The 13,771-nt window shown below is 36.0% G+C and overlaps 1 protein-coding gene across 1 annotated transcript in view; it reads left to right on the top strand.

Annotated features, from left to right (window-relative positions):
- The window catches only part of prkaa1 (protein kinase, AMP-activated, alpha 1 catalytic subunit), a 15,219-nt gene extending 2,217 nt beyond the window's left edge, over positions 1–13,002 (top strand). The window contains 9 exon segments of the mRNA NM_001110286.1: positions 2,173–2,314; positions 3,292–3,385; positions 4,057–4,201; positions 4,316–4,403; positions 4,518–4,742; positions 6,358–6,507; positions 7,584–7,932; positions 10,915–11,041; positions 12,498–13,002. Coding sequence (NP_001103756.1) covers positions 2,173–2,314; positions 3,292–3,385; positions 4,057–4,201; positions 4,316–4,403; positions 4,518–4,742; positions 6,358–6,507; positions 7,584–7,932; positions 10,915–11,041; positions 12,498–12,802 — 1,625 coding nt within the window. The 3' untranslated portion in view covers positions 12,803–13,002.
- The last annotated feature ends 769 nt before the right edge of the window (positions 13,003–13,771 follow it).

Here is a 13,771-nt window from a genome sequence, read left to right as displayed (position 1 = left end):
GGAGCAGTTCAACGTATGACCTTCAGCACTAACTGATGCAGCAAGATCCAGTCTTAGAAGAAGCTGAAGCACGAGGTTCACTCTTTTACATCGCATTCTGTGTTTCAGCTTTCTCAATGTTTTGCGCCACGACGCAAAGCTGATTTTTCCATCCTTATATTAGCAAAAGTGGATTCTGACACGCCCTTAATGCGTTTGTGCCCTGCAATTTGCACTTTGAAATATACAAAATAAAATTTACAAAATAGAGCCCCTAGTGTTTATCATCCAATGATGAACTTCCGGTGAATACTTAATGTGGTTACTTTCAATTTCATAAGGTTGCTTTTACAGCATCGATGTTGTAATGCAATTCAAATATGATCAGTTAAATAGACTTAAGCATTCATTAGGTTATTAAAACAAAAAAAAGAGACAAAAAAAGTTTAAATGCAGGCACCAACATTAGAAGTCAGAAGTCAGATCTTAAATGCAGCGATTTTTGTAAGGGATGACAATTCATCAGAAGCTGAATGAAAAATGTCCCTTTTTAAAATGCATATAAAAGCAAATGTGTTATTTTCTGACAGGAACTAACACTGGGGAAATAAATAACAATATTGCAAGAGTGACCTATAAATTTGGACAAGCACAGCCATTACCACAGACACTTTTTTTTTTCCAAAGACTATTTTATGTTGGTTTTTTTTTTTGCTATATTGAACGTTGTTTGAAAAAAAAGAGAAAAAAAGACAGACATTTAGACCAATTTGCCCAAAGATAAAAATCTTTGTCATGTTTTAATAACAGATAAAATGAGCAAAGGTCAAATACACATAATATACAAATAAATCAAAAAGTGGTTATTTTTTTCTGAATTGATACAGCAGGTGCATTTAGCAGTAGCATTTAACCAATTGATTGAACAAATATAAATATAATGTTTTGTTGTACATTTTAAAGGGATAGTTGACTAAAAAAATGACAATTCCAGCATTTACTCGCTCAAGATGTTTTAAACCTGAATGATTTTCTACTTTTAAACATAGGTGTTTTTGAAGAATGTGAGTAACCCAACATTCGCTGCTCCCACTGACTTCCAGAGTATTTTTTATAATACCCAGAAACCGTTTAATAACCTATCTTCTTTAATATATTCTTGTCTGTTTTGCACGAGATATTAAAACAGATTATGGACTAGGCAAGGGCCGGTATAAGATTTTGACTGTATGAGAACTTTGGATAAAAATATCACAGTATTGTGATTACTGCTTTAAAATATATTCTTTTTAAATTTGGGGAAAAAACTGCAACTTTTTTCCTCTTTGAAAACAATATATTTTATTTTCTGAACGATTTATAATATTTGCCACAGTAATCATGTCTAGCTGAATAATTAAAATCAATTGTTGACTTCTGCTGTCTTCGTTTTTCAAAAACACAGATTTCTTTACAATTTAAAATGCCATCTTTGTTTTTGTTTTTTTGCTGGAGATACTGTTGTCCTAAAAAATGTACTAAACAAATAACATAACGCATACCTTTTTAAAACCTCGACTTTTCCAAACCACGGTATACCTTGAAATGGCTATCGTCCCATGCCTATTATGGACATCATCAGGAAGAGCCAGTATTGACAGAATATTTTCTCTTTATTTTGGTGAATTATTCATTAACGAGAAGTGGCAGCATGCATAGTATACATTATTTTGCTGTCCCTTTAAGACCTGCACACATCGTCATCATAAATATATATATGTAAACCTACTGTGTTTATATATAAATCTTGTGGGGTTTTGACCAGTTTAGTGTGATTATATCTGAAAATAATCTAGTTCTGTAATTAGTTGGCTTTGCAGTGTGCACTTTGTAGTGTATTTCTCCAAATGCAGATTTTGAAGACAATTTAATCGGTTACAATCAAACATCATCAAACTCCACATCGCTATAATGATGCAGGGTCATATTTGAGGTTTGCTGCATTTTTTATCACATGCATTCAGAATATATATAAATTTTTACCCATCAGCAATGACTTTGAGTTTGGATACGAGTTTGAAGTTAAATATTCAGGATGATTTTCCTTTAAAATTGGTATGACAGTCAGTTCTGTTTTTAATGTTTTTTATAAAAACATTCTCCAGATCTTGATAAGTCATTGCAAACATTTGTCTCTTCAACCTGTCTGTTCAGTTGGCCAGCATGAGCTGACGAAGCATCAAGTGGCCGTGAAGATTCTAAACCGACAGAAGATCCGCAGTCTGGATGTGGTGGGGAAAATTCGACGTGAAATCCAGAATCTCAAACTTTTTCGTCACCCACACATAATCAAACTGTGAGTAAACATGATCTGTTTAGGAAAGTTTAACATTGATTTTTTTCCCCCAATTTAATTAGTTATCAAAAAAATATTTTTAAAATTGAAAAATGTATTTTTGAAGTACTATATTGAAACTTTAATGTAAATCTAAATATTACATTTACATATAAAAAAATATATATATTTATCTGCTTTGTATTAGAAATCAGCAGCTCTTGTCTCTAAAATATAGACATTGACCTGTTAGAAAAAGTATCAGTCCAACACTAGTTTAAATTATATGCCATAAGATGTTTCCTTTCTCTTTTGTCATAAATAATGCACAATTAGCCAATACATTGTTTTGTGTTTTCTTGGCAGATCCATGCCCTTAGTGCTCTACTAATAATGATAATTATTATTTGTCAGAGAGAATGCACACATTTGATCTACACATAGTCGTAAATAATAAGTCAATGTTTTGTGTGATTGTAATGGATATTTATCCTGGAGTAATCATGTGGGAGCATTCATTCACACTCATGTGTGATAAATTGACAATCCTTGCATTTTTTTCTTTATTTGTGGCTTGGAAAAGAGACAAGACGTGCACAGAACTACAGATGATTGGAAAAAAGGGGATTGCCATTTCTTACTACTTGGAAAAAAGATATAAATCTTTGTTTATGATGCTGTGAAACTTTTCAGTTTTTACTTCTGCAAGAAAAAGACATATGAAGTCAGTCATCAAAAACATTTGCTATTAAAAAAAGAAGACATGGAGTAATGTTGTAGCTGTCCACTCTCATCTCAAACCCATTAGGGGGGGATTTACTTTTGCCATGTTATTGCAACCTGCATAGTTTGACCACAACAAAAAACCTCATTCCTGAATTCATCATTAAACCTTCTTGAATGGATTTATTTAGTAATTATTTTGAATTATATGAAAATACTCATATACAATATCAGATGTAATTTTTAGAGGATTGTGCATTTTGTTTCTTTGGCAGTTACCAAGTTATCAGCACACCGACAGACATCTTCATGGTGATGGAATATGTGTCTGGAGGAGAACTCTTCGACTACATCTGTAAAAATGGCAAGGTACATCTTCAATTTTGAATGATTAAAATCAAATCAAGATTAACATTGATTCGATTAGCCATATTTGTGGTGATTTAATCACCGCTCACATTGTTCCACAAATCCATCGTAGAGCTTCTGCATGTCTGTCAATACAACAGCTCAACAGAAAGAGGAAGTGCAATCATTTTGAAAACAATTGTTTACCAATAACTGTAGGATTCAGTGATTAAATCATCTGTATTCTTGAAATCCTAAATTTCCTGTGACCTTCTTGCTGTGAGGCGAAAGTGCTACCCAATGAGCCATCCTGCCATATACAAGTCATCTATACATGTTGACCATTTTAAAGACAAAATTGATGAATGTATTCTGGACATTATACCATTTTAATGATGGAATAGAGCTGTTTTTAAGTTTAGATATAGCTATTGTTACTGATATACTATTCATTTGTAAATTAATAATGCATTTTAAATTGTAGTAATATTTAGCAATAATAATTTCCTACTGTTTATTTAATTAAGTAAATTAAGCCAGAGTAAAAAGAAACGTTAACGATATTTTTTTTTTCACCAAATTTACTGTGTAATACATATGACATAAAAATCACATATTAGACATTACAACTGGGAAAAGTACAATGGAGAATGTTCAGTTAAAATAATACACGGTCCTTTGTGTCTGGTCAGTTGGATGAGAAGGAGAGCAGGCGTCTGTTCCAGCAGATCATCTCAGGGGTGGATTACTGCCACAGACATATGGTGGTGCACAGAGACCTCAAGCCTGAGAACGTCCTGCTGGATGCGCACATGAATGCCAAGATTGCAGATTTTGGTAAGTCAACTCTTCATTTTTGAGAAAACAGTTCAGTTGTTGCTGGATTTACTCTTGTTGTAACCTTTATATTTGAAGCTATAGAGACTTGAACTTAGAGTATTTCTCATGTAGGCTTATCAAACATGATGTCAGATGGAGAGTTTCTAAGGACGAGTTGTGGCTCTCCTAACTATGCTGCTCCAGAAGTCATCTCTGGAAGGTACTCTTTCCATTTGTGTGTGTGTGTGTTTTTTAATAATCTTCTTAAAAGTCTGCTCCAGTCTATTACTAAATGCTGCTTTCAAGATCGTCTCCACTAATTTTGCTGATGCAGGTTATACGCAGGGCCCGAGGTGGACATCTGGAGCAGTGGAGTGATTTTGTACGCTCTACTGTGCGGGACGCTGCCGTTTGATGACGACCACGTGCCAACACTGTTCAAGAAGATCTGCGATGGGATCTTCTTCACGCCTCAGTATCTGAACCCCTCCGTTATAAGCCTTCTAAAACACATGCTCCAAGTGGACCCCATGAAGAGAGCCACCATCAAAGAGATTCGGTCAGAAACTGCACCACCCATTGTCTGCTTCATTTAGTAACAAAACCAATTAGTTGGTCCAGTGACTTTACTATACAGTAGACAGTTGCTTGGTTTGAAGTAGAGATTCACCAAAATTAATTCTGTGCTGAAACAGAAATTCTATATCTTGAACACAAGCCAAAATAAAACTCACACAATTTATTTGCTTCCATTTTTTTATTTGACAGTAAATGAGTTAAGAGGCTTTGTCATGACAGCACAGTAGAACTTTTGCTAGCAGCAGGAATAGGTATATACCAAATAGTTCTGTTATTGAAACAGACTTTGCTTTTCTGGTAAGCATGTGCAGTTCATTCAAAGATGAGTGTACTAGAACATGAGCAAAATATCTACCAAGTGTATTATTGAGCTAATTTGCGTGGTGCAAGCTATTGAAATGCTTGGGTTTTGTGGTGTAAAAAGTTTTATAAGCGTGAAAGGCACAGAGCTGGAGGAAGAGCGAGGCTCATTGTCCTCAAAGCAGACGATCTGCTTAATTCCAGACATTTTTAGGGATATAATTGTATACCTACCTAGGCTACTGAGTATATAACATAATGATATTGTGTAGTCAATGTGATGAAGCTGCTGATAATATGCAAGATTATGAAATCGCTTTAAATGCATGTGCGGCTGTGCACACTTTTTCCACTCTCACATTTGCATGTCACGACCATGTGCGCTCTATGTACATTATAAATACAGCTGCAGGACTCACATTTGTTATTATTCTCTTTTTTTGTCTTCATTTATTCAGTGCTACAGCATAGCACCTCAACTTTTATACCTGAAAGTGTCATAAGTTTAGATGATATTATACTTTTTTTTTAAATATATTTTATAATTAGAATGAACTAAACTGAAGGAAAGGGAAACTGAAAGTGATAAAATCTATGAATGATTATTTATTTTCAGGGTGGAATGGTAAAGTAGACTATATTATGATTCTTATTTCAACTGGACTTTATATTTTTACAGTTCGAATTGTTAAATGACTAGTAGTTTATCACATTTGGAATAAAGAGTTGATTAAATTACAGGGAAATTTATATTCTGTGGACACAAGAGATCTAACAAAGTTAGTGGCGCCATCTAGTGGCGATGTGTGAATCTGTTCTGACATTGACTGACAAAGTATGAGCCTATTAAATATTACTTAGGTCACCAATAAACTGCTAAACCTTTACAGTTATATAAACAAAAAATGAAACGCATTGCTTGGCCAATGTCAAATATTTAATTAAAGATTATTATTTATATACATTTTTTGAATTATAATTCATTTTATTTAAATTCCCATGATCTTGTCTCGTCTTCCTTCTTTTTTGTTCTTGGCTGATCACATGCCTGATATGCTTTTTTGGCATATATCTTCAGCCATTTTTGTCTTTCAGCCAAAAAAAATTAATAACCATTTTTTGCCAAAATATAGTGCACCCTTAGTTTGAAAATAACTTTAGTATGAGCCGAGCTTTTTTTTCTCTATTCCTCTCTTGACAAAGTACAATGGACCTGTGTAATATGGCTGCACCTTAATATTTGGGAAAAAGCAAGTAAATTTATTTCCTTTTTTTCCACTGCTTTCCATTGTCAGGGAGGACGAGTGGTTTAAGCAGGATCTTCCCAAGTATCTGTTCCCTGAAGACGCTGCATATAGCAGTAATATGATTGATGAGGAGGCGCTGAAGGAGGTGTGTGAGAAGTGTGAGTGCACTGAGGAGGAGGTGCTCAACTGCTTGTACAGGTTTGTGTGCTAATTTGGTTCTGCATCACTGTGTTTGCCGTTTGAGGTGAATAGTTTCGTTATGTTGCACCACAACAAAGGAGAGAGTTTTAAAGCACAAATTACAGGAAGGGTACAAACTGCAGTTAAGATGTATCCAGTTAGAATGCAGTTTCATCTGCTTTTTTGAGCGTTTTATTAAATTGGATAGTTCAGTAAGCCATCCATAAAGACAGTCACTTCAAAACAACAAAAATCCAACAGCCCTTCTTTTGATAAATTTTGGTAATATTACAGTACATGTGCATTTTGTTTTGCTGTAAAATAAATTCTTCTAATGAAACGATAGCATTACAGACTTTTTCACATTAATCTTTATCTAAACTATAATTATAAAAACAAAGTCAGATTTTTCTGCTGCTCATTTTGTTTTACATTTGAACTACTAAATACATGCTTAAGCCTATTTAACTGATTATATTTAAATAAGGCAAAAATCATTGCTTTAAACACAGTCGTGTGGCAAGAGTCTGCAAATATAACCAGCTTCTAATGGTAAAAATTTAATAATTTAATTTCTTTTATGATCACACTTGATAAAATCTGTGTGCAGAAAGGCTTTGGTTGACAAGTCTCCCTTTGTACATGTCATCAGACGGGGAAAGCCCCACCTATTGGTCACAGTTTCTCCTTCATTTGCATAGTCTTGTTTGTGAATCTGCCTCTGTGCTGACAGCTGAAGCTCCACCCTCTTTTAAAAATAGCAAAATCTCATTTGAATTTAAAGCGACAATCACCAAAATAGCTCAATGGTACCAAAAAGGGCATTATAGGTCTCCTTTAATTAAATCACATTATCATGCTGTAAAAGAACCTTGTATCATTGAAAAGTCACTTCAAACTTTTACTGGAAGTTTATCAGTGGCTGGAAAACACTTGCTGTGCATATAATCTATTGGTTGGGATTTAGGATACCATGTAGCGTGAACCCAGTTTAACTCATCTTTTTAAACGAACTGCTTAAAGAACAGGCTCCTGGGAGTCAGATATTTGAGTCAGATCATTTTTTCTCTCTTCTTCCCTCGACTCCTCTGCAGTCGCAATCACCAGGATCCTCTTGCTGTGGCCTATCACTTGATCATAGACAACCGCCGCATTATGAGCGAAGCCAAAGACTTCTATTTGGCCTCCAGCCCGCCAGACAGCTTCCTAGACGATCTTCCCGCTCATCACTCAGCTAAGGTTCACCCTGAGCGAGTGCCCTTCCTAGTGGCTGAGTCTCAGCCACGTCCTCGGCACACACTAGATGAGCTTAATCCCCAGAAGTCCAAGCATCTTGGTGTACGGCGAGCCAAGTGGCACCTGGGAATCCGCAGCCAGAGCAGGCCGAATGACATCATGAGCGAGGTCTGTCGTGCCATGAAGCAGCTGGACTATGAGTGGAAGGTAAGCCTCTGTGCATGTGATTATTATTACTCTTTTTTTTTTTTTGTTAGACCCCCTTTTTTAAAGATTTATTTTGTCTTTTTTTTTTGCAATTCAAAAAAAAAATTTGCGACAAAAATTTGCGTCACTTTGTGGATTTTTTTTCGAGAAAGTAGGGGGTCTGCTACTTTAAACTTATAGGATCAGTGCGTTGTTTAGTATTTAAAAGGAAGATTCATTCTGAAATCTGGATTTCTGTGGTTTCTTAAAGTGTCTAAATACAAATCCAAATTTTAGACCCTTAAATTCACTGAAGAGTTGTGTTATAGGTCATAAATAATTAATTTGTCATGATGAAACCGTGTTAAAGGAGTGGCAGTGTGGGAATAAATGGATTTAGTTATGTCTAAGCTCAGGACATGCATCAAAATGTTCTATAAATGTTCATCAAAGGGTTCCAAACCAACAACAACCTGAAAATATTCAAAAATAACACACAAAGGTCCTGTGAAGTGCTTTGAAATGTGCATTTTTATTCGATGTTTGTTGTAATCTCAACTTAAATACGAAGAGAAGGCAGGACATAAAGTAGCCCTGCCCCTTTTTAAAAATGACCAATAGCATTTGGTTTTCATCACAGCTCTGCCAGTGAGTGGTTGAGCTCAAGCACATCAAATGAAAAGCAAAGTATCTTGAAGGCGGCAGGACATGTCAGATACTAGAGAGCATTTTAATTGGTCAAGATTTGAAGAAAAACTTAAGTATGAAGTGACTTGGGGAAAAATTTATCTATTTTGGCAGGTGACAAACTCCAGGCTTTTTGTCAGTTTTATACCTTGTTTTATATCTTGGTCACTGTTTTGTCTTATAGATATCCTTGAAACTAAAATACTGATACTAACTTCTAAAAAAAGTTTGTTTCATTTTCCTGGACCTTCAAGGAATTACACCAAGTTTTGCATCTAAAATTAACTAACAGCAAATAAAAGTAGCAGCTTTTTGCAATTTTGTGACAAACAACATAAACATGAATTTTGGAATCTCGTGTTTGTTTATTTTTTTTGTGTGCTTTTTTAAAGACATTTAAGTTTATATTTCTATCTTTAACTAGTCCACAGATAATTTGCTGTATTACATTTACAAATGAGACCATTATATTAACCAATCTTAAGTTTAATTCAAAATGGTCTTAAATACGACTGTGAAAAATTATCCACATTTTCATGACTTGTTTATCAAATAATACAGTATTTTGATGAATTTTAGCTGTTTTTGTCCACTTTTGTTTCATTGTTTTGAAAGATGTGAGGGTAAGTAAACGGCGACAAAAATGTTGTGCTAGCTGGCCCTTTAAGATGAATCATACAGTATGGTGTTGCAAGAGACTGTGGGATTAAATTACATCCAGACAAAGAAAAGTTTGCCCATGTAGGGCCTGGAAAGCATAACTTCCAGTAATGGGGAAAGAGTGGTAAAAATAGATGGCTGCGGTGTATTTATTCTGCTTGTCCCCTTGAGGTTTGTGATCTTAGAGTAAATTCCAATGGACCCTTGTGGGAAAGTGTTTTTATTTATTTTTTGGTGGGGGGACTCAACCTCTCACTCTCTTGCACACACATGCTTACACATACAAAGGCAAACAACACGTTAAAAAAACAGTTTGCTATTTGTCACTCATATTGTTATGACATGTAAATGGAACTTTAAGTATTAAGTACTGCTATTTAATGGTATGCTATTGTTCAATTTGGGGTCAGGAACATTATTTTAATGTTGCAAGTCTTATGTTTCCCTCAAGGTTGCAATCTATCATTAAAAATACAGAAATATTTTGAAACGTTATAGCAATTTATACAAACAGCCTTCAAAAATACTTCAGACAATGCTTGAATCCAGTCTTAAAGGGGACCTGCTATGCAAAACAATTCATTGTGTTTTGAGATGAAACTTCACACACACACACACACACACACTCTGAGCCATCAGAGACTTATTTTACATCTTGTAAAAAAGGCATAATGGGTCTCCTTTAAAAGCACACAAAACATTCATTCATTTTGTTTTCTGCTTAGTCCCTTTATTAATCTTTGGTTGCCACAGTGGAATGAACCTTCAACTTTTCTAGCCTACTGTATGTTTTACGCAGCTGATGCTCTTTTAGCTGCAACCAATCACTAGAAAATGCACTGAACAATATTCTAAAAAGGCTTTTTAGCGTTGTGTCCAACACTTTCAGCTAATCCTCATTAAGTGGCGTGTCTTAACTGTTTACTGTTTTGAATATTAACATTGTTTGGCAAAATTGTTATTGTCAAGTTCAGGAACTGCATTTATTTGAAATGGAACGCTTTTTTAACTTTGTCAGTGTGCTCACTGTAACTCTTTATCAATGTAAAGCAATCATGTTGAAAATCAAACTGTAGTTGACCTAAAATTGCAGAGAGTCAGTATGTTATATTTTTAATCGGCCATGCTTAAGTTTTGTTATAGCATTATTATTGTTATCCGACAAGGTATCATAGCTGCTGCCATAATAAATAGACGTTTTGTATCTTTACATTTTAAAAGTATCTAAACCTGAATATTCTGCTCTTTATTAAGTGAATTGAAGAGTGCTTTTGAATGCAGAGCTTCAGAGACGTGTGCTTTGTTTTATGCCTTTGACATGGCATTGATTGTTAGCCGGTGACTGAAAGTGTTTATATGGCTGAAGTTCAAGTATGCTTGACTATAATGACTTATCAGTTTTAGGCTGAACTGACCTGCATGCCTTTAATTTAGTGGATCTAATTCTTTGTTTTATCTCACGGCGGTCTGTCTTATCATGTGAGGCAGTATTTACTGCTGTTCAGGAATAGATGCCATTCAAACTCAAAAGCAAATTGCATTACAGTGTATTGAACAAGTCGGCAGAGTCTTTTTCAAGTTAAATATTAATGAACTTTAGGCCTGTTACAGGCAGATTTATTAATCCTGTTGACTTTTTTTCTCTTTGTTTGATAGGTAGTAAATCCTTATTACTTGAGAGTGCGAAGGAAGAACCCAGTCACTGGCATGCATACAAAGATGAGCCTCCAGCTCTACCAAGTGGACAGCAGGACCTATTTACTAGACTTCAGGAGCATAGACGGTAAATCTCACTGTGTTTCCATGAATATTTATTTACTCATTTTATTGCTTTAATAATACCAACAAAAATGAATTCAGTGCAACAGTCATGCAAATGAGATTATGAAACACAGAGAAGATGCTGAATAGTTGTAAGTCTGATAAAAGTGATTTGATGCAGCAATAACCGAGCTAGTTTTAACTTTGCTAATTTTTATTGACCAAAAGTGATGTTTTAGAATTTTATTTTAAATAAGTGAGCTTGTAAATATTATGAATAGTATCAGAATCTGCCAGTAATTTTAAATTAAAATTGATATGTATTAAGAATATATTCCAAAAAATCAGTTGTTGCATTCCTGAATTGTTATATCTGCTCTGCTTTTTTGTTTGTTTGCCGACAGCAGTAAATGCAACAAGAACTGCCTCAAATCATAATCAAATTTGTTAAATTCCTGATGATTCCCATTCATGTTCCACAGCAAAGATGCCCAAACTACGGCCAAAATTGGCCCATGGTAAATCTTTGATTTGGCCCGTTATTCCATCTCAAAATAGAGGAAGAATGATGGGATTGTTTAGAGATTGTCATTTGTAATCTAATGTAACCTTTTGATTTATTGTTTGTTTGGTTGTGTTCTTGTTTGTTTTATTGTTAAAAGCTAACTGAAATTAGATGTTTAAATGAAACTGTAAATAAATCAGATTTAGTTTAAATGCACATACAGGGGCGAGGCAGTGGCACAGTAGGTAGTGCTGTCGCCTCACAGCAAGAAGGTCACTGGGTCGCTGGTTCGAACCTCGGCTCAGTTGGCGTTTCTGTGTGTCTGTGTTTGCATGTTCTCCCTGCCTTCGCGTGGGTTTCCTCCGGGTGCTCCGGTTTCCCCCATAGTCCAAAGACATGTGGTACAGGTGAATTGGGTAGGCTAAATTGTCCGTAGCGTGTGAGCGTGTGTGTGGATGTTTCCCAGAAATGGGTTGCGGCTGGAAGAGCATCCGCTGCATAAAAAGTTGCTGAATAAGTTGGCCGTTCATTCCGCTGTGGCGACCCCGGATTAATAAAGGGACAAAGCCGACAAGAAAATGAATGAATGAATGCACATACAGTACTGTAACCCGACGGGTAGAGGACACTTGAAGGCAAAGGCAGACTCTTCTTGACTAGTGTATTCTCCATTGAATTCCACTGTGTTACAAATGTGATTTATTTATGTTTTTATTGTAATAGGTTATCATTTTAATGCCATACTGCATTAGTTATTACGATTTAAAGTATTTTTTCTAATAAATAAGTAATTTACCCATGGCAACTTTAATCTAATATGGTTTGGTATATATACCTTCGGCCAATTTCTTTCAAGCATATTTGGTTTTTGGCCCTTTGTACTAAAAAGTTTGGGCACCCCTGTTTTAAAGTGTGTTTTCTGTATGCTTCATCATCTGACGTTATCAGTTTTGTTCTGGATTGTTTCGTTCAGATGACATGATGGAGGTAAAATCAGGAACCGCTACACCTCACCGCTCGGGCTCAGTCGGGAATTACCGGACTACCCTAAAGAACGACAAAAGTGAGAAAAACGAATGTGAGGACGCTGCAAAAGGCGAAGCGTCTGCACCTTCCACGCCTCCGATTTCCGCAAGTAAAGTGGCGGAAGGCTCTCTGGCCTCTTCTCTTACCTCGTCTGTGGATTCCACCGGTGGAGAAATCCTCCCCCGTCCTGGAAGCCACACCATAGAGTTCTTCGAGATGTGCGCCAACCTCATCAAGCTGCTAGCACGATAACTTATGGTTCCTCTGATGCCTTCTCTCTCTCTCTCTCCCCTCTATCTTCCCTTCACTCTCTAGCTCGGTTTCTCTTTCTTCTAGAATACTACCTCTTCGTTCTCTGATATTTGTGTCTTCATTCACAGCAGTCCTTCTGTCTCTCTCTCTCTTTCTCTCTCTCTCTCAGTGTCTTTAGAGCAATAAAGCATGCGGACAGACTCAAGACTCCATGCACCCCAATCGCATCAACAAGCTGAATGGTCAGTCACCAGAATCGGCCTGTTCAAGAAGATTGAGGAAAGATTTGAGAGGGAAATAATGGAGATTGTTGAATTTTTTTTTTTTTTTTTTTTGGTTGTGCCACAGTTAAGATGTCAGAAAGATTGCTTAAGCCACTTTATAGTATCTATACTCTTTTTAGAGCTGGTTTTACAATTCTTTTCTGGGTTTTATCGCAGGGGTTCCCTTGCAGAGAGTGGGGTGTAGAGGTGCGTTTGAGTTAAACACTGAGCTAGCTGTACTGTACACAATGCTGATTCCTGGCGGACCAAGAGATGTATGAAAGAGGCGTGTGGGACGACAAGTAAGACAGAAAGCACTTTTGCACAGTTTTACCTGTAAGGTTTTGTGGGCCAGTGTCATCCCACTGAAGTGGCCTACTGGGAAGGGCACTCGATTTAGGAGGAGCCGACTTTTAAAGCGGGCCGCTGGTGGGAGGGGCCAATTTAGCATGGTGGGCACTTTAACACAAAGGGACAACTTAATGATAAGTCAGCCTTTTTCTTAAGGAAGACACCAATGTAAGACCCATTTATCCTGAGGGAGTGCAATGTCCTCGCCTCTGTTTCAGAGATGTTTGTTTGTTTGTTTATCACACCTTTTTTTCTATTTGCTCACATTTTACATAAATTTAAGTATATACAGAATTTAAACATGCATTTTGATTTATATTTATCAGTGCTTTAAATGGGGTTGTAGATTGTATTG

Source organism: Danio rerio, chromosome 5 (assembly GCF_049306965.1).
Source record: "Danio rerio strain Tuebingen ecotype United States chromosome 5, GRCz12tu, whole genome shotgun sequence".
Classification (NCBI taxonomy): domain Eukaryota; kingdom Metazoa; phylum Chordata; class Actinopteri; order Cypriniformes; family Danionidae; genus Danio; species Danio rerio.
The sequence above is the reverse complement of the archived record's forward strand: the minus strand, read 5'-3'. Positions and strand labels throughout refer to the sequence as shown.